The 22,773-nt window shown below is 41.5% G+C and overlaps 1 protein-coding gene across 1 annotated transcript in view; it reads right to left on the reverse strand.

The window, feature by feature from the left end:
- The window catches only part of opn8b (opsin 8, group member b), a 50,199-nt gene extending 32,068 nt beyond the window's left edge, over positions 1-18,131 (reverse strand). Inside the window, exon 1 of the mRNA XM_038962657.1 lies at positions 18,038-18,131. Within this exon, the coding sequence (XP_038818585.1) occupies positions 18,038-18,131 (94 nt within the window). The remainder of the gene's footprint in view (positions 1-18,037) is intronic.
- Positions 18,132-22,773: the final 4,642 nt, after the last annotated feature.

Here is a 22,773-nt window from a genome sequence, read left to right on the forward strand (position 1 = left end):
ACAGTAGGGGGAGAGGTAGTTGTTTGGGCTAAATTATAGATGGGCTATGTACAGGTGCAGTAATCTGTGAGCTGCTCTGACAGCTGGTGATTAAAGCTAGTGAGGGAGATAAGTGTTTCCAGTTTCAGAGATTTTTGTAGTTCGTTCCAGTCATTGGCAGCAGAGAACTGGAAGGAGAGGCCAAAGGAAGAATTGGTTTTGGGGGTGACCAGAGAGATATACCTGCTGGAGCGCGTGCTACAGGTGGGTGCTGCTATGGTGACCAGCGAGCTGAGATAAGGGGGGACTTTACCTAGCAGGGTCTTGTAGATGACCTGGAGCCAGTGGGTTTGGCGACAAGTATGAAGCGTGGGCCAGCCAACGAGAGCGTACAGGTCGCAGTGGTGGGTAGTATATGGGGCTTTGGTCACAAAACGGATGGCACTGTGATAGACTGCATCTAATTTGCTGAGTAGAGTTTTGGAGGCTATTATGTAAATGACATAGCCGAAGTCGATGATCAGTAGGATGTCAGGTTTACAAGGGTATGTTTGGCAGCATGAGTGAAGGATGCTTTGTTGCGAAATAGGAAGCCAATTCTAGATTTAACTTTGGATTGGAGATGTTTGATGTGAGTCTGGAAGGAGAGTTTACAGTCTAACCAGACACCTAGGTATTTGTAGTTGTTCACATACAGTGGGGAGAACAAGTATTTGATACACTGCCAATTTTGCAGGTTTTCCTACTTACAAAGCATGTAGAGGTCTGTAATTTTTTATCATAGGTACACTTCAACTGTGAGAGACGGAATCTAAAACAAAAATCCAGAAAATCACATTGTATGATTTTTAAGTAATTAATTTGCATTTTATTGCATGACATAAGTATTTGATCACCTACTACCCAGTAAGATTTCCGGCTCTCACAGACCTGTTAGTTTTTCTTTAAGAAGCCCTCCTGTTCTCCACTCATTACCTGTATTAATTGCACCTGTTTGAACTCGTTACCTGTATAAAAGACACCTGTCCACACACTCAATCAAACAGACTCCAACCTCTCCACAATGGCCAAGACCAGAGAGCTGTGTAAGGACATCAGGAATAAAATTGTAGACCTGCACAAGGCTGGGATGGGCTACAGGACAATAGGCAAGCAGCTTGGTGAGAAGGCAACAACTGTTGGCGCAATTATTAGAAAATGGAAGAAGTTCAAGATGATGGTCAATCACCCTCGGTCTGGGGCTCCATGCAAGATCTCACCTCGTGGGGCATCAATGATCATGAGGAAGGTGAGGGATCAGCCCAGAACTACACGGCAGGACCTGGTCAATGACCTGAAGAGAGCTGGGACCACAGTCTCAAAGAAAACCATTAGTAACACACTACGCCATCATGGATTAAAATCCTGTAGCGCACGCAAGGTCCCCCTGCTCAAGCCAGCGCATGTCCAGGCCCGTCTGAAGTTTGCCAATGACCATCTGGATGATCCAGAGGAGGAATGGGAGAAGGTCATGTGGTCTGATGAGACAAAAATAGAGCTTTTTGGTCTAAACTCCACTCGCCGTGTTTGGAGGAAGAAGAAGGATGAGTAAAACCCCAAGAACACCATCCCAACCGTGAAGAATAGAGGTGGAAACATCATTGTTTGGGGATGCTTTTCTGCAAAGGGGACAGGACGACTGCACCGTATTGAGGGGAGGATGGATGGGGCCATGTATCGCAAGATCTTGGCCAACAACCTCCTTTCCTCAGTAAGAGCATTGAAGATGGGTCGTGGCTGGGTCTTCCAGCATGACAACGACCCGAAACACACAGCCAGGGCAACTAAGGAATGGCTCCGTAAGAAGCATCTCAAGGTCCTGGAGTGGCCTATCCAGTCTCCAGAACTGAACCCAATAGAAAATCTTTGGAGGGAGCTGAAAGTCCGTATTGCCCAGCGACAGCCCCGAAACCTGAAGGATCTGGAGAAGGTCTATATGGAGGAGTGGGCCAAAATCCCTGCTGCAGTGTGTGCAAACCTGGTCAAGAACTACAGGAAACGTATGATCTCTGTAATTGCAAACAAAGGTTTCTGTACCAAATATTAAGTTCTGCTTTTCTGATGTATCAAATACTTATGTCATGCAATAAAATGCAAATTAATTACTTAAAAATCATACAATGTGATTTTCTGGATTTTTGTTTTAGATTCCGTCTCTCACAGTTGAAGTGTACCTATGATAAAAAATTACAGACCTCTACATGCTTTGTAAGTAGGAAAACCTGCAAAAGCAGCAGTGTATCAAATACTTGTTCTCCCCACTGTATTCTAAGTCAGAACCATCCAGAGTAGTGATGTTGGACGGGCGGGCAGGTAGCGATCGGTTGAAGAACGTGCATTTAGTATTTAGTATTAGTAGTATGCACTTGTATTTAAGAGCAATTGGAGGCCACGGAAGGAGAGTTGTATGGCATTCAGGCTCGTCTGGAGGGTTGTTAACACAGTGTCCAAAGAAGGGCCAGAAGTATACAGAATGGTGTCGTCTGCGTAGAGGTGGATCAGAGACTCACCAGCAGCAAGAGCGACATCATTGATGTATACAGAGAAGAAGCTTTAAATGCTTTATTATCCAAATGTATAAAAGCATATACTGTGCAGTACTGTATTTCTTCATCAGCATCTTTATGCTTTCGTTAATAAAATAATGATAAAAATACTCTTTCAAAATGCCGATGTTTATTTAGTTATGGATTTAGAACAAATTACTATGGAAATAAATATCACTGAATTACAGAAATATTGGAACAAAGTTTAATAATGAAGGTAAACAAATTGTTGCTTACTGGAAAATACTCTTTCAAACACACACGGTCACGTTGTACAGCGCCATTATGGCTATTAGCAGGTAGCTGGATAATAGACTTTCCTAGAAGGAGGAAAGGGGGAGAATTCTATCACCAAATGTATTTCTTAGTTAGGTTGGCCGTGATTGGTTGCAATTTCAGTATAATCCATCAGAAAAGACAAAACAAATAATACAACAAAAAGTATTATTATGTATCACATCCGACCGTGATTGGGAGTCCCATAGCGTGGCGCACAATTGGCCCAGTGTTTCTCTCCCTCTAAAAATAGAAATAAATGTTTTGGCCTTCACAAATATTACTTTGGCTTTTATTCAGAACCAACCTCCCATCTTTTCCCACCCTCCCTACCACTCAGACACATCCATCCATCGTCTTACTCACACATTCTCATTCAATCCCGCCCAACATATACCCTATGCATCCACATAGCCATTCTCTCCCACCCTCTTACACATATTCACATTCTTCATCCCTCACTCTTCCTTCACAATCCCATTCATATACACAAACACACACATATACACACCTACACTCCCACACGCACGCACATTTTGCATACGCTCTTATCCAGAGCGACTTACAAATTGGAAAGTTCATACATATTCATCCTGGTCCCCCCGTGGGAATTGAACCCTGGTCCCCCCGTGGGAATTGAACCCACAACCCTGGCGTTGCAAGCGCCATGCTCTACCAACTGAGCCACACGGGACCACATCCATAGAACAGTTATTGACATACAGTACATGCTATATGTCCCCCTTTGTATTGTCGTTTCAGTGTCCATATAGCCCATTGGCAACGGCTACTTCTATCATTACTTCATAGAGAAGAACAGTTACTTGTGGAAAGTAGAGTATAGATTGTATTGGGAGGAGGGAGAAAGGACACTGTCTCAACTTACGATAAGCTGGTCTTAGGCATCATTGTATGTAAATAAATTAGGTTAAATAACACAAATAAAAAATGTAGCCTAATGCGCTTATCGTTTTTTCCGACTTCTCAGAGCAGGGGGATCTCCTACTTCAACTGGAAGGTTTCTTGTAGCTTGATTAGGGCTTCATCGGGGGCTTGTGAATTTCATCCTTTGTGTTCCCTTCCATACCCACAGCACTGCCAGGAAGCGGAGCTGAGACTTGATCCCTTTTTCCTCCAGTGACTGTCTGATCGGAATGTATTCCTTGCGTCTCTTTCTCAGCCTAGCAGACAGGTCGAATGGACCCTCCGTGGATTTTGATCTCCTTTCTTCCTGTGCCCTCAGAATGTTTATTTTGGTCTGATAGTTCCACAGTTTGAAGATGACCATACGTGGGTATTTAGCATTCTTCTGTTTTTCACGGCGATCCTATGTTGATATTTCACCAGATCTATATCCACGTCAAGTTCCTCTGATATCAGTTTGGCCATGCAGCTGGAAAGGTCTCATTCTTCCTTGTTTTCTGGTAAGGACAATATTCTTATGTTGTTTAGTCTCATTCTGTTTTCTTGCTGGTCCAATTTGTCTTCTAAAGTTTGTAACTTTGTTTTCCAAAAGGCAAATATGTTGTGTTGCTCGTTCATGCGCACACCTTGTTTGTGCGTGTCTGACACGATAGCCTCTACTTTCTTTTCGAGCAAATCTACTTTTATAATAAAAATTGTACCAGTTAGTTTGTTTTGGTGTGCACTGAGAGCATTTTAGCGATGTTTTCCTGGATAGCCTTTAACTGTTCGTTACTCTCGTTTTCATCTCCAAATTGATCCTTGTCTTTTCCTCTGGGGGAAGCCATGGCTTTTTGGATTCGTGTCGCTGCCACGCTTTACCAACTGATTGGTTTGCTGTTGTACATAACTGATTGCTCACACTTTCCCAGTTGCTTGGGGATATGTTGATTTATCTATTTTAGAGGATTGATTTAAACTTTGTTGTCTGGTTTCTACATATAACCACAGTTTTTCAGGTACAAAACTGAGCTACTCACACCCCATGCAAACTATCGGTACGCACATGCGCCTTGATTTCAACGTCCAAAGGTGTTGATTTTTGGTCCAGTCCCAAACATAGACGTCCATGATTGATGACCGGACCAAATCTGAACCAATCATAGATGTCTATGTTTCACAAGTTTGGAAAGCACAGTACAGTGAAGCACAGTACAGTAGAGTAGGGTTCAGTACAGTCCAGTAGAGCATACTAGAGTACAGTATAATGTACTGTTTGTACTGTATTTAATGTACTGTACTGAACTATACTGTACTATACTATATTCTACTGTACTGTACTCTACTGTACTGTGATGTGCTGTGCTGTACTGCACAATGCTGTGCTCTACTGTGCTGTACTGTGATGTCTAATAAAGTTGTGTAACATAGACATCTATAATGGGTTCAGATTGGGTCTGTTCTGGATCAACCAAATTTGGTCTTGTTTGGGGGAGGAGCTCATTAGAATAACAGCCAGTGTGTAGAATAATACCCATATATGTAAAGGATGACATTGCATATTTCTAACTTTGTGTACCTATTCAAGATACATCACCATGAAGAGAAAGACATTCATATCCATAATTATGCATTTCTGTTTAGTACAGATCATGGACCCGTGATGTAATTCCGTTACCGTAATTCTGTTACCGAGTGTAAATCCACTTCACTAGTTCAATAACAAAACGTTTTTTTCAAAGTCAAATTCAGAGCATATATTTAATAGGGTTTATTGGAAAACGTGGTTGAGACTTCACCGTATTTCTGTTACCGAACTTTGCATCTGCAAAATTCTTCCAGTAAACATGTTTTGTGACATTTTCTGTGTAAATTGTTCAAAGTAATGCTACTGCATAGAGTTGTATGGTTTATTAAACTTTGAAATCAATGTTTTTTGTTTGGCATACATTTTAGGGTAAAAAATCTGAGTCTCAGCATAATTCCGTTACTGTGGAATTGCCCACATGCTACACGATATTCATCACAAACATTCGGGATATCTTGTGTAACTTCTTATGGCTGCAGGGGCAGTATTCAGTAGCTTGGATGAAAGGTGCCCAAATTAACGGCTTGCTCCTCAGTCCCAGTTACTAATATATGCATATTATTAGTAGTATTGGATAGAAAACACTCTGAAGTTTCTAAAACTGTTTGAATTATGTCTGTGAGTATAACAGAACTCATATGGCAGGCAAAAACCTGAGAAAAAATCCAAACAGGAAGTGGAAATTCTGAGGTTGGTCGAGTTTCAACCAAGATCCCATTGAAATCACAGCGATATATGAATGAGTATTCACTTCCTACGGCTTCCACTAGATGTCAACAGTCTGTAGAACTTTGTCTGATGACTCTACTGTGAAGGGGGGCCGAAGGAGAGAGGAATGAGTCACCACTGCCATGAGGTGACCATTCTTTCACCATGCGCCTTCACATAAGAGGGAGCTCCGTTCCATCGCTCATCTGAAGTCAATGTAATTCTCCGGTTGGAACATTATTTAAAATTTATTTTAACAACATTCTAAAGATTGATTTAATACATCATTTAACATGTTTCTACTGACTGTTACGGAACTTTTGGACATTTCGTCAGGTTTTAGTGAACGCGCTTCGTGACTTTGGAATTGTTTACCAAACGCGCTAACCAAAGTAGCTAATTGGACATAAATAACGGACATTATCGAACAAATCAAGCATTTATTGTGCACCTGGGATTCCTGGGAGTGCATTCTGATGAAGATCATCAAAGGTAAGGGAATATTTATCATGTCATTTCTGGTTTCTGTTGACTCCAACATGGCGGCTAATTTGACTATTGTTCTGAGCTCCGTCTCAGATTATTGCATGGTTTGCTTTTTCCGTAAAGTTTTTTTAAAATCTGACACAGCGGTTGCATTAACCTCTACTTCATCACCATCCCTGATCCGGGAGCATCCTCATCAGTAAAAAGCTGACTAGTATAGCCTAGCATAGCGCCACAAGTAAGTACTAGCATATAAATATCATGAAATCACAAGTCCAATACAGCAAATGAAAGATACACATCTTGTGAATCCAGCCATCATTTCCGATTTTTAAAAGGTTTTACAGCGAAAACACAATATGTATTTCTATTAGCTAACCACAATAGCAAAAGACTCAACCGCATATTTTTTACCGCATAGGTAGCTATCACAAAACCGACCAAATAGAGATATAATTAGTCACTAACCAAGAAACAACTTCATCAGATGACAGTCTTATAACATGTTATACAATAAATCTATGTTTTGTTCGAAAATGTGCATATTTGAGGTATAAATCATAGTTTTACATTGCAGCTACAATCACAAATAGCACCGAAGCAGCCAGAATAATTACAGAGAGCAACGTGAAATAACTAAATACTCATCATAAAACATTTATGAAAAATACATGGTGTACAGCAAATGAAAGATAAACATCTTGTGAATCCAGCCAATATTTCAGATTTTTTAAGTGTTTTACAGCGAAAACACAATATAGCATTATATTAGCTTACCACAATAGTCAAACACACAACCGCATTTATTCACCGCATAGATAGCATTCGCAAAAACCAGCAAAAGATATAAAATTAATCACTAACCTTGACCAACTTCATCAGATGACAGTCTTATAACATCATGTTATACAATACACTTATGTTTTGTTCGAAAATGTGCATATTTTGAGCTGCAAACCGTGGTTATACGTTGTGAATATGTAGCATCGATTCACCAAATTATCCGGAGATATTTTGGAAAGTCACCTAATCTGACCAAAGAACTCATCATAAACTTTACTAAAAAATACATGTTGGACAGCAAATGAAAGATACACTAGTTCTTAATGCAATCGCCGTGTTAGATTTTTAAAAATAACTTTACCATAACAAACAGCTTACGTTATAGCGAGACAGCGCCCGCAAAATGGGCGGAAAATAGGACTAAACATTTTCCACAGAAATACGAAATAACATCATAAATGGTTCCTACTTTTGCTGAGCTTCCATCAGAATCTTGTACAAGGAGTCCTTTGTCCAGAATAAATCGTTGTTTGGTTTTAAAATGTCCTCTTCTCCTGTCGAATTAGCAACCTTAGCTAGCCAAGTGGCGCGAAGAAGTCCATCTTCACCTAACGCAGAGAACGGAAAACTCCAAAACTCCCGATAAACGTTGAATAATCTGATAAAACTATATTGAAAAAACATACTTTACGATGATATTATCACATGTATCAAATAAAATCAAAGCCGGAGATATTAGCCGTCTATACCGAACGCTTTTCAGAAGCCAATGCTGATGTCCTTCCCGCGCCTTGGTAGACAAAGGAAATTGTGGTCACGTCATTCCAAGAGCCATTGTTCGACCTCAGATCAAGCTAGACACCCCATTCCACCTTCCACTGCCTGTTGACATCTAGTGGAAGGCGTATGAAGTGCATGTATATCCATAGATTTCAAGCAATTGAATAGGATGGCCCTGGAACAGAGCCTCGATTTCAGATTTTTCACTTCCTGATTCACGTGATTCATGATGACTGCTTGTCTAGCTTGCTAGCTAAGATTTTGAAAGTATGATGTTGACATGATCAGTCCAATCAAAGCTACGGCAGATATAATGTAATTTGACGTAATTTTATCTGTTGCCAATGACCTTGAGCCTTCATGGTTGGGCACTTCTAATGTAAATCTATGGCAGCACCCAAGGGGCTTGAATTTTGGAGCTCTCCCCATAGATTTTGTGGTGACGTAGTGTCCCGATGAGTGGCAGAACACTGAGCCAATCACGGCGCAACTAGAGAACATTACCAACCCCTACGATCCATATGTTCTGCTGGCTGCCCCACCACCACAGAAAGCACGGAGCTAGGTTGAAACACCTGCATTTTAGAGCTGCCTTACTCAAGAAAGCAAAAATGAGACCATGTTTGTATGAGGCTTTATTAACTCATAGATTATTTATTTTTTTGCTAAACAGGCTCTGCCCTACCTGCACTGAATGACAGGTTGCCACTGATCTACCAGTTTCAGCATCAGACCTTGCCCAATTCCTAACCTGTTTCAGCATCAGTCCTTGCTCAATTCCTAACCTGTTTCAGCGTCAGACCTTGCCCAATTCCTAACCTGTTTTAGTGTCAGACCTGGCCCAATTCCTAACCTGTTTAAGGGTCAGACCTTGCCCAATTCCTAACCTGTATACCACATACTTTATTTCACTCAGGCCTATACATTCACATTACGTAACTGAAGCGTAATTCTGAACCTCACCACCCCTATAGGGAGATGTACTGTAAGTCTTATACAGGTGGTCAGGGTGGTCGTAGGAGACATTCCAGGTATAATTTGCCCCTAAGCACTCCTGACCACTTGACCTGACTCAATGTTAACTCTAAACCTTGACTTTATTGAAATAAGGGTCACCTTGGTCAGTGTTATGCTTTGGGACACACCTATCTGTCTTCGGATCCCACAGCATTGTGTTGTTTTGATTGGGTGACATGTAGGTTTTTAGGTAAAGTATGTCTGTGAGAGGTCTTGTGTTTTATGAGCGAATGTTTTATTAAGATTGAGATTATGTGAGGGTTAGGAGCTGATTCCACCTTAGACTCTCAGCGCTTTGCCCTTCGGGACACAGTGTTCATAAAACCTTTTAAGCAAGTCAGTCATATAAGCTATGTTTTTTTTAAAGGCAGTAAATGAGGCTGAATTAACTTTTTTGCTACCAGACAAGGCTCCGCTGATAGCCAAGTGTAGCAGTGGTAAGGATTTATTCAATGGTGCTGAAAAGAAAGCTCTGCTGTTGGGACAGCTTTATGTAGGCCCTAACAGTTTGTGGGCACTGTTTGTCACCATTATAGGGAAACTAATGTATTGTTTAGTGATGAGTTGTGTTGTAGTTTTGCTGGCATGCGTCTAAAAAATTATGTTTTTTGTTTGCCCCACCAAGATTTACATGCTAAAATCGCCACTGTGGGAGACTAATGGATAATTAAGCATTTTATTACTATTAATCATTCTATTTATATGGTTATCATTTTGAGCTCCAAAACCATAGTCTATTTCCAGCCCTAATTTCAGGATGTGTGAGAGACATTATTCCAGCATTTCCCAAACTCTGTCCTGGGGACCACAAAGGGTGCACGTTTTGGTTTTTGCACTGCACAGCTGATTCAAGTAATCAAAGCTTGATAATGAGTTGATTATTTTAGTTGCAAGGCAAAAAGAAAATGTGCACCCCTTGGTGTCCCGAGGACCGAGTTTGGGAAACGCTGCATTATAACAATATTAGTTTGACGACATGACAATGGAAGTGGAATAGAAAAGGCTTCTCTGTGATTCAAAACCAAAGTGTTTCTGAATGACATAAATTGGTGTGCTAGAGAAAGCGTAGCTTACAGTCAGTGGTGGAAAAAGTATCCAATTGTCATACTAAAAGTACAGATACCTTAATAGAAAATGACAAGTAAAAGTCACCCAGTAAAATACTACTTGAATAAAAGTCTAAAAGTATATGGTTTGAAATATACTAAGTATCAAAAGTAAATGTAATTGGTAAAACATGCTGAAGTATCAACATCCTTTCAAAGTCCTTATATTAAGCAAACCAGATGGAATAATTTTCTTGTTTTAATTTTATTTGTGTATAGCCAGGGGCACGCTCCAACACTCAGACATAATTTACGAATGAAGCATGTGTTTAATGAGTCCTCCAGATAAGAGGCTGTAGGGATGACCAGGGATGGTCTTTTGATCCGTGTGTGAATTAGACAATTTTATTGTCCTGCTAAGCATTCAAAATGTAATGAGTACTTTTGGGTGTCAGGGAAAATGTATGGAGTAAAAAGTACATACACTTCTTTAGGAATGTAGTAAAGTAAAAGTAAAAGTTGTCAAAAATATAAATAGTAAAGTACAGATACCCCAAAAAACTACTTAATAGTACTTTCAAGTATTTTTACTTAAGTACTTTACACCACTGCTTACAGTGCATGACTTTCATTGGTGCCTGGCTGCCAAACAATCTTCAGAATGCCAGAAGTGAAGAGGTCTCCACCTCATGCGTCAGTTGGCACGAAGAATGCAGAGACCTAGGTCGAGGTCACTTCATGCAAACTCAACCTATATTCCACTAGTTTAATATTCTCTACCAGCCTGTGGACTAAACTTCATGCAACGATATCATGAGTGAGTAAAAGGCAGCAATCACCCTGTCGCATGGATGGTCACACACGCATTCACGCACACACATGGATGGTCACACGCATGCACGTGCAAGTTCCTCGGCGTACACATCACGGACAAACTGAAATGGTCCACTCACACAGACAGCGTGGTGAAGAAGGCGCAACGGCACCTCTTCAACCTCAGGAGGCTGAAGAAATTTGGCTTGTCACCAAAAACACTCACAAACTTTTACAGATGCACAATCGAGAGCATCCTGTCGGGCTGTATCACCGCCTGGTACGGCAACTGCTCCGCCCACAACCGTAAGGCTCTCCAGAAGGTAGTGAGGTCTGCACAACGCATCACCGGGGGCAAACTACCTACCCACCAGGACACCTACAGCACCCGATGTCACAGGAAGGCCAAAAAGATCATGAAGGACAACAACTACCCGAGCCACTGCCTGTTCACCCCGCTATCATCCAGAAGGCGAGGTCAGTACAGGTGCATCAAAGCTGGGACCGATAGACTGAAAAACAGCTTCTATCTCAAGGCCATCAGACTGTTAAACAGCCATCACTAACATTGAGTGGCTGCTGCCAACATACTGACTCAAATCTCTAGCCACTTTAATAATAAAAAATTGGATGTAATAAATGTATCACTAGTCACTTTAAACAACGCCACTTTATATAATGTTTACATACCCAACATTAATCATCTCATATGTATATCCTGTACTCTATACCATCTACTGCATCTTGCCTATGCCGTTCGGCCATCGCTCATCCATATATTTATATGTACATATTCTGATTAATTCCTTTACACTTGTGTGTAAAAGGTAGTTGTTGTGAAATTGTTAGATTACTTGTTAGATATTACTGCATGGTCAGAACTAGAAGCACAAGCATTTCGCTACACTCGCATTAACATCTGCTAACCATGTGTATGTGACCAATAAAATTTGATTTGACACACATGGATGGTCAAACACATGCACGCACACACATGGATGGTCACACACACATGCACATTAGTGGTCAAACACGCATGCATGCACACACATGGATGGTCACACACGCATGTACCCACACACATGGATGGTCACACACGCATGCACATTAGTGGTCACACACGCATGCATGCACACACATGGATGGTCACACGCGCATGTACCCACACACATGGATGGTCACACACGCATGCACATGGATGGTCACACACGCATGTACCCACACATATGGATGGTCACACACGCATGCACATGGATGGTCACACATGCATGCACGCACACATGCATGGTCACACACACGCATGCATGCACACACATGGATGGTCACACACGCATGTACCCACACACATGGATGGTCACACACGCATGCACATTAGTGGTCACACACGCATGCATGCACACACATGGATGGTCACACACGCATGTACCCACACACATGGATGGTCACACACGCATGTACCCACACATATGGATGGTCACACACGCATGCACATGGATGGTCACACATGCATGTACCCACACACATGGATGGTCACACACGCATGCACATGGATGGTCACACATGCATGCACGCACACATGGATGGTCACACACGCATGCACATGGATGGTCACACACGCATGCACATGGATGGTCACACACGCATGTACCCACACACATGGATGGTCACACACGCATGCACATGGATGGTCACACATGCATGCACGCACACATGGATGGTCACACACGCATGCATGCACACACATGGATGGTCACACACGCATGCATGCACACACATGGATGGTCACACACGCATGTACCCACACACATGGATGGTCACACACGCATGCATGCACACACATGGATGGTCACACACGCATGTACCCACACACATGGATGGTCACACACGCATGTACCCACACACATGGATGGTCACACACGCATGTACCCACACACATGGATGGTCACACACGCATGTACCCACACACATGGATGGTCACACACGCATGTACCCACACACATGGATGGTCACACACGCATGCATGCACACACATGGATGGTCACACACGCATGTACCCACACACATGGATGGTCACACACGCATGCATGCACACACATGGATGGTCACACACGCATGTACCCACACACATGGATGGTCACACACGCATGCACATGGATGGTCACACACGCATGTACCCACACACATGGATGGTCACACACGCATGCACATGGATGGTCACACACGCATGCACGCACACATGCATGGTCACACACGCATGCATGCACACACATGGATGGTCACACACGCATGTACCCACACACATGGATGGTCACACACGCATGCACATGGATGGTCACACACGCATGCACATGGATGGTCACACACGCATGCACGCACACACATGGATGGTCACACACACGCATGCACGCACACATGCATGGTCACACACGCATGCACGCACACACACATGGATGGTCACACACGCATGCACGCACACACATGGTTGAGCAGTCTTATTACTATGTACTGAGCAGACAGTGTGTCCGAGCCAAGGCAGTATCACTTAATCTTTCATCATCTCCTCCTCTCTTACTCTCCTTTCTTTCTCTCTCTCTTTCTTCATAGAGGAGAGCACAGCGGCACGTCGCAAGACAACCAGAGATGCAGAGAGGAAGGCACGGGGAGGTCTCTGCTGGAATCACACACACGTCCACTCACACACGTACAGACACAGCCAGGGACACTAAACATGGTCTGATTCACATCCTCCGCTAACCACTTGTCTGCCACCGACTTCTGTCTCTGACACTAGATGAACAGTGAAATGTGCTCATTTGTGTGTGTGTGTGTGTGTGTGTGTGTGTGTGTGTGTGTGTGTGTGTGTGTGTGTGTGTGTGTGTGTGTGTGTGTGTGTGATGTGTGCGTGCTTGCGAGAGAGAGATAGACAGAGAGAGGGAGGATGAGAGAGAGAAAGAGAGTCTAAGACAATAGAAAAGTGGGAAATGTATGAGAAAGTGGGAATTTGTCTTGAGAGCCTTTATGATCCCTAATGACAAGACTGTTTAGAAGTGGAGACTAATAAAGACGTTACCATCGAATCAGACGGTAACTTGAGAGACATATATTTCAAAATCCATGTACCCTTCATAATACGTAATAATAAAGTTATTCAATAGACTAGTTAAGTAGGCTAATAACCAAGCCATCACCCGCCATGTGTTTTGGTAAACAGCTGAGGGATGGCGCTGAAGAAATGTAAGTGCTGACAACCATGAGATCAAAATGATAGGCTATGTTTTGAAGCTACATTGTTTGTTTACGATTACCTTGTTTACAAACAATGGAGTAAAAATAGCATAGGCTTATTTTGGGTTCGATGGGGTGAGATTGTTGAACTAATCTCATGAATCATTTATAAATGATATTCTTCAATAATCATGCACCAATCCCAGATTGCCCGTTTATTAATTTGGCTAGATTAGGTACTGTAAATGCTTCATCAGTTTCTTATCATCAAAACTATTGAGATAAGTCGTAAAAGGCTAACCATTTGGCGCGCGACAAATTAAGCTAAACATTTACAGTGACATAAGAAAAAGCGTTTACCTATAATGAGCAGGAAAGCACCGGCTGCGAAATCCACTGCAGGTGATAACTTCGACGAATAAATATCCATCTGGGACATTAATTTGTAGATTTGCGCCGAAGCACCAATCCAAAGGCAAAAATCTGTAAAATATTCTGCTTTCATGTAAACGCAAACCTAAATACGCAGCGGAGACAGACACAATTGATGTTGTGGATTTCTTGTGTCAAAACCATCTGACTTGAAGTATCCAGACCAGCAGCCTGTACTAACTCGGCTAGCTGCGATGTGAGAAAGAAGCGGGTTTAGGTGGAGTTGACGCTGCTTCTAACCAAGTCAGAGAGTGAGTGTGAGAGAAGGGTGGGCTCGATATCTGAAATCCCGTGCAACCCATGTGTATATCAAACACTATCGTCTGGGGGAGTGTTATGTTGAATAGAATTCAGTTACATAACATTAGAACAGGCACTGTCTTTGTCCATGAAAACAACTTTTGAGCGTGTATAATTAACGTGTGTGTAAAGTGGCGGTCGCGGACAGCGCAGACAACCTGGTCTCAGAGCATTTCGTATTATTCTGTACATAAATCCGAGAGGTTCGATAAACAGTTTTATGATGTTATGTTTGGTATGGTTACATATGACAGATGGTTACTCAAGGCAAAAACAAAAGGAGGGTGGTTGGTCGGGGTGGAAAGGTAATACCTCAAATCTTATCAAGACAACTTTAGCATTTTATCTAATTAGAAACTTTTCAATTACATACTACTTTTAGTTACTTTGCACCTACTTAGCATGTTAGCTAACCCTTTCCCTAACCCTTTTAGCTTACCCTTCACCTAACCCTAACCTTAAACCTTAAACCTAACTCCTAAACTTAACCCTAACCTTAACCATAACCCCTAACTCTAACCTAGCTAATGTTAGCCAGCTAGCTAATGTTAGCCACCTAGCTAGAATTCGTAACATGTCATACATTAAAATTCATTACATATTGTACGTTTTGCAAATTCGTACCTTATTGTTTATTTATCAAATTCGTAACATATAATACAAATTGTAATTCATAACATATCATACGAAATGGGGGATGGACATCCAGAAATTAATACATACCATACAAAATGTAACATATCATACTAAATGGAGTCAGGATTTACGTACAGAATGAAACCAAATGCTCTGAGACCAGGTTGGCGCAGACAAGCAGTCCCATAAATAGCCAGTTTGTCACACTTACATTGCATGCATGTGTGATGGATCATCTTTGTCACATGCATTTGTGGTGCTTTTCATCCAGCAGAGGGGACCTCTCGCAAGGTTGCTTCATGTGCTCTCACACTCAGGTTCTCACACTAGCCTAGACCAGGGGTCTTCACCTTTTCTTGCACAGGGACCCCCTCCCAGGCAAACTGGTGACCCAGGAACCCCAATCATACTTTAGCACAAAATATTTGTTTCACATGTCTTGTCTTATCATCAAGTGAATGATAATGGCAAGGAGAAGTAGTCAACATTTTAAAATGAATAGATTTGTGTTATGGGATTTTTATGAATAATGACTAAATGATGTATACATTTAACGTAGAAATATAACTAACAGAATTATATCCTGTCTGATGAAGAATGTTTGTCCATAAGAAAGAGGGACTGTTAGCAGGTAAGGAACTGTGGCAGACAACTTGTGACCACTGTGGAACTGATAACAGGGAAGGAAGTCTCCCCACCCAGGGAGGGGAGAAACCTTGGGCTTGTAGTAGATTGTATAACAGGTGGCAGGCAATGTATGAGAAGGAGAAGACTTGTGAACTATATTGTCATTGTATTAGAGGAGGAGGGACAGTTATGACGAAATGAGAGGTATATAAACCAATGTACAGGAATTGATAAGCACAGTGCTCTCGTAAATACATTTTCTGACTATTGTGGCTGGGCCTCCGTCTGATTCATTTCAACCAGTTTCTTACAAATTCTGGGTTTCAGGCTGAGTAATTAATTCAATTGGGTATTATGAACACTGAGAACAAAATTCTCTTAACAATTTGGTCGATAGTTTTTCATTATTTTGACCTCCCCACATTATAAATGGAAGAGGAAATGTAAACTCTAACATAGTCTACTAGCTAGAAAGGTTCGTCCAAACACATTTTAGGTAAGAGCAGCTACCCAGCTAACAAAAGTACTTTCCAGGACGTGACCAAAGTTATTTTAATCCCCACATAATTCATGATAACGTTATTGTGAAACGTGCCTTCTACGTAGCATTGGTGCCCGCGGACAAAACATACGTCCCAAGTCTTTTCAGGACGTAGAAATGTGTGGGATTTTCAAGAGACAAATAACGTTATTCAGTAACGTTACAAGAGATGGCCTTGGATGGTCCCTGAACGTGCACACTGTTACGTGTCTTATTGGTACTGTAGGTACCCACTGACGAAAGTTACGTTCCCAGTGGTTACCAGATACTGCCTTTTGTGTGGCTCTCAATGTACTTTCTGACTTTTAGCAACGTTATGAGGTTGACCTAAAAATAATGTTTTCATATAAAGTCTCCTAGATGTACCTGTGGTGTCAGTTGACACAAGTTACGTCCCAAGTCACTTCAGGAAGTTAAAATGAGGGGGCCCCTGAATATCTAATATCTAATATCACGTCATTTAATCTACCCTGAAAATATACACAGTCTCCTGTCGGTAGGTGTCCACTCACAAAATATGCAAAAATCCAGAAAATAAGAAGTTCTCTTTTTATTTTATTTTTTACTTAAACTGTATCACAATAGATTCGGAAACAAAATCATAGCAATAAGCTCACAAAATAAGAGTCAGTAAAAACATGAACACTGCACTCCAATCAAGAACTGTAAAACTGCTTAAAGCTAATAACTATGTTATGTTTATTCAGGTGCTGCTGCTCCATCCTCATCCACTGACGCTCCTGGAAGTCACTAACACAAATTGGTCATTTAATGTCGACTCCCTTCTACATTCCTTTTGTACTAGCACAATAATTGAGCTATACCGACCGACTGGAAAAAAGTGAAGTAAAAAAATTATATAAAAAAGAATAAAGTGTTGTTTTTAATCATACCTTTCACCAGCCGAGCTGGTGCATGTTTGAGAGCGTCTGTTATTTTGTCATCAACCTCTTGGTAGGCGCCTTGGGGTGTGATTTCAGGGACGCTCCTATGTTGTGAAAAAAAATTAAATGGTACATTCCATGTAATATCACTACTTTTCCACCTATGCTGGCTGAGACAGAAGTTGGGTATTGTCCCTCTCTTCCCTCATAGGCAGTTTTGGCCATGAGACCTCTCTCCACCTTTCCTTTGTCCTCTCTCCATGACCTTAACAGGTGGTAGGATTTCACATTTAGTTTGTAACTGCCTTGTTACTGATTGAATTCATATGACATTTTTATAAATACACAATTGATTTACCATCACTTGACCAATAATACTATCTACTAAATAATAATAAATATCGATCTAAACTTGTGCATTTACTTACTTGTGACAGCATCATAGATTGATAGCTCATTAAAGGCCCTCTTCCCCTTCAAGCAGTAGCCTGTACACAGCTCCTCTGTTCCAATTTTTATCATCATTCGTGTGATTCCTGAGCCCAGGTCCTGGCCGCAGCAGAGGGTCAGATATCCGATCTGATAAAAACAAAAGTCCCACTCATTTGTGTTTTCCTCAGCTAAAACAGCTGGCCATACAGTTCTGATTGATAGTAATGAGAAATCATTTTTGTAGTGTATCATGTAATCATGGGCTAAAACTTGTAAACAGGCAGAGAGAGGGCTGATCATTTCTTCTTAAGACAAGTGTTAATTGGGAAATCAATCGAAACACTAAATAAGCATATGGCATATATGACAACTGCATTTGACATTAAGATATTTGGATTCAATAATATTGCAGGTTGCAATCTCTCAAATCTGGTCACATTCCAGTGGCTCTTGATAAACAGCAATTTTTTTTTTTTCAATTGCTGTTCAAATACGTGATATAGATGACATTTTTTTAAATAAACAAAGACATTTTAAATGGCCATCCCTACCATTTTCTTTCGATAGTGTGAGTCTAAATGTTTCAAAGATATCCTTCAGTTCCTCATTTGATATCCTTCAGTTCCTCATTTGTTGCCACCCTCCCGGGTGGCGCAGTGGTCTAGGGCACTGCATCGCAGTGCTAGCTGTGCCACCAGAGTCTCTGGGTTCGCGCCCAGGCTCTGTCGCAGCCGGCCGCAACCGGGAGGTCCGTGGGGCGACGCACAATTGGCATAGTGTCGTCCGGGTTAGGGAGGGTTTGGCCGGTAGGGATATCCTTGACTCAGTATGTAAAAAAATGTAATAAAATGTATGCACTCTACTGTAAGTCGCTCTGGATAAGAGCGTCTGCTAAATGACTAAAATGTAAATGTTTTTGCAGGGTTTTGCACTATTTCAAGTTGCCCCAAGGAACTGACTTCTTTGGCTGACTTCTTTGGCTGACTTCTTTGACCTCTATGGCCTCCATAACTTGGTTCAGAGCAGTCTTGAACTCTGTACGTGTCACGCCCTGACCATAGAGAGCCTGTTATTCTCTATGTTGGTTAGGTCGGGGTGTGACTAGGGTAGGTCATCTAGGTGTGTATATGTCTATGTTGGCCTGTTGTGGTTCCCAATCAGAGGCAGCTGTTTATCGTTGTCTCTGATTGGGGATCATATTTAGGCAGCCATTTCCCCTTTGTGCTTGGTGGGATCTTGTGTTTGTGTAGCTGCCTGTGAGCAGCCCAGAACGTCACGTTTAGTTTGTGCTTGTTTGTTTTGTTTGGTGAGTTTCAATTTATAAAAATTATGTGGAACTCTACACACTGCGCCTTGGTCCATTCCTTATAACAATCGTGACAGTACGGATCATCTCCAGTTTCATTATTATCCTCAACTCCACTGCTTAAAGATCTGCAAGACTCAATTTAGCTGCAAGCAGCGTGATGATACAAGCCATGAGTACCAGGCACGACATGTACAGTATGAAGGCCATGTGAAATACCTCGATCAAAATATCCACCCTTCATATTTATTAGTAGTATTGATAACCATACAGCTGCGGACAGCCATACAATTTGGAATTGATGTTGATAATACAAGAGAAGCAACAATTTGTAACACATACGCTAGCATAATATACCTTCAATGTATACAGCGGGCACCACAGGCTCATCAAGCAGGGATGGTAGCTCTTGGTCTAAAATATAAGTAAAAATTCATGCTGTTATTTAAACTTTCTACATTTATGATTTCAAGATCAATATCTTGATGGCAAAATAAACCTGATTCTGATACTCTGTCTTGGCCAGCTTCTGTCTGGCTGCCTCTTGGACTAACTGAGAAAACAGAAGAAAAAAATTAAGACATACTTCGCATGCTTTTTAAACTGGCATAGCACCAAAGTGAAGGGATGTCAGTCAGGAGCTATTTATTTTTTCTCACCTTTACTTAACCAGGTAGGCTAGTTGAGAACAAGTTCTCATTTACAACTGCGACCTGGCCAAGATAAAGCAATGCAGTTCGACACATACAACAACACAGAGTTACACATGGAATAAACAAACATAGTCAATAATACTGTAGAAAAAGTCTATATACAGTATGTGCAAATGAGGTAGGATGAGGGAGGTAAGGCAATAAATAGGCCATGGTGGCGAAGTAATTACAATATAGCAATTAAACACTGGAATGGTAGATGTGCAGAAGATGAATGTTGAAGTAGAGATACTGGGGTGCAAAGGACCAAGATAAATAAATAAATACAGTATGGGGATGAGGTAGTTGGATGGGCTATTTACAGATGGGCTTTGTACAGGTGCAGTGATCTGTGAGCTGCTGTGACAGCTGGTGCTTAAAGCTAGTGAGGCGGATATGAGTCTCCAGCTTCAGTGATTTTTGCAGTTTGTTCCAGTCATTGCAGCAGAGAACTGGAAGGAAAGGCGACCAAAGGAAGAATTGTTGGGTAGAGTGTTGGAGACTATTTTGTAAATGACATCGCCGAAGTCGAGGATCGGTAGGATAGTCAGTTTAATGAGGGTATGTTTGGCAGCAGGCTGTTGAGTCTGCCGATAAGAATGTGGTGATTGACAGAGTGAAAAGCCTTGGCCAGGTCAAGGAACACGGCTGCACAGTAATGTCTCTATTGATGGCGGTTATGATATCGTTTAGGACCTTGAGCGTGGCTGAGGTGTACCCATGACCAGTTCTGAAACCAGATTGCATAGCGGAGAAGGTACGGTGGGATTCGAAATGGTCGGTAATCTGTTTGTTAACTTCTTGCCGCACGGATCCCTTTAGCGGGATAATTTTCGTAAACAACCGCTGAATTGCAGAGCGCCAAATTCCCCCAAAAATGCTAAAGATATTTATAATCATGAAATCACAAGTGAAATATACCAAAACACAGCTTAGCTTGTTGTTAATCCACTTATCATGTCAGATTTTGAAAATATGCTTTACAGCGAAAGCAATCCAAGCGTTTGTGAGTTTATCAATCACTAGACAAAACAGTAAGAACAGCTAGCCGCAAATTAGCTTGGTCACGAAAGTCAGAAAAGCAATAAAATTAATCGCTTACCTTTGATAATCTTCGGATGTTTGCACTCACGAGACTCCGTTACACAATACATTTTATTTTTGTTCCATAAAGATTAGTTTTATAACCAAAAACCGCCATTTGGTTTGCGCGTTATGTTCAGAAAACCACAGGCTCGTTCCGGTCCTGAAAGGCAGACAGAAATTCCCAAAAGTATCCGTAATGTTCGTAGAAACATGTCAAACGCTTTTTATAATCAATCCTCAGGTTGTTTTTAACATACATAATCGATAATATTTCAACCGGACGGTAACCTATTCAATATTACAGAGAAAGAAAATGTTGAGCTACATCTCTCGCGCGCAGGAACTAATCAAAGGACACCTGACGCGTTTTGAAAAATCTTGCTCATTTTTCAAAATAAAAGCTTGAAACTATGTCTAAAGCCTGGTCACAGCCTGAGGAAGCCATTGGAATCTGGTTGATACTCCTTTAAATGGAGGGGCAGGCAACGGAACAGGGATTTTTCCAAATAAAAGGCACTTCCGGGTTGGATTTCCTCAGGTTTTCGCCTGCAAAATCAGTTCTGTTATACTCACAGACAATATTTTGACAGTTTTGGAAACTTTAGAGTGTTTTCTATCCTAATCCGTCAATTATATGCATATTCTAGCATCTGGACCTGAGAAATAGTCCGTTTACCTTGGGAACGTTATTTTTCCAAACATAAAAATTCTGCCCCCTAGCTGAAAGAAGTTAACTTGGCTTTCGAAGACCTTAGAAAGGCAGGGTAGGATCGATATAGGTCTATATCAGTTTGGGTCTAGAGTGTCTCCCCCTTTGAAGAGGGGGATGTCCGCGGCAGCTTTCCAATCTTTGGGAATCTCAGACGATACGAAAGAGAGGTTGAACAGGCTAGTAATAGGGGTTGCAACAATTGCGGCAGATAATTTTAGAAAGAGAGGGTCCAGATTGTCTAGCCAGGCTAATTTGTAGGGGTCCAGATTTTGCAGCTCTTTCAGAACATCAGCTATCTGGATTTGGGTGAAGGAGAAATGGGGGAGGCTTGGGCGAGTTGCTGTGGGGGGTGCAGGGCTGTTGATCGGGGTAGGGGTAGCCAGGTGATAAGCATGTCCAGCCGTAGAAAAATGCTTATTGAAATTCTCAATTATAGTGGATTTATCGGTGGTGACAGTGTCTAGAGACGTTTAAACCAGGTGATGTCACCGCATTTGTGGGAGGTGAAACTAAATAGTTGGTTAAGGCATATTGAGCAGGGCTAGAGGCTCTACAGTGAAATAAGACAATAATCACTAACCAGGACATTAATGGACAAGGCAGTTGACAGTTTGTCCATATTTTATTGTATTCTCTACTTAACATCCGTGTTACGGTCTGAAAATGATGAAACAATGATATGACAATGGCTCTACACATACAGTACAATATGAAATTGGACTGCCTTACTTGTCCATTGAAAATGAATAACCAGTTAGACAACACATAGGTTTACCTTTTTTTAAGACATTTTCAATTTCAGAACACTAAGTAAAGAAATGGTTAATCTCTACTACCCAAGACATTATCCATAATATCAGTGTCACGCCCTGGCCTTAGTATTCTTTGTTTTCTTTATGTTTTTTAGTTAGGTCAGGGTGTGACATGGGGAATGTA

This window comes from Salvelinus namaycush, chromosome 24 (genome assembly GCF_016432855.1).
Source record: "Salvelinus namaycush isolate Seneca chromosome 24, SaNama_1.0, whole genome shotgun sequence".
NCBI lineage: Eukaryota > Metazoa > Chordata > Actinopteri > Salmoniformes > Salmonidae > Salvelinus > Salvelinus namaycush.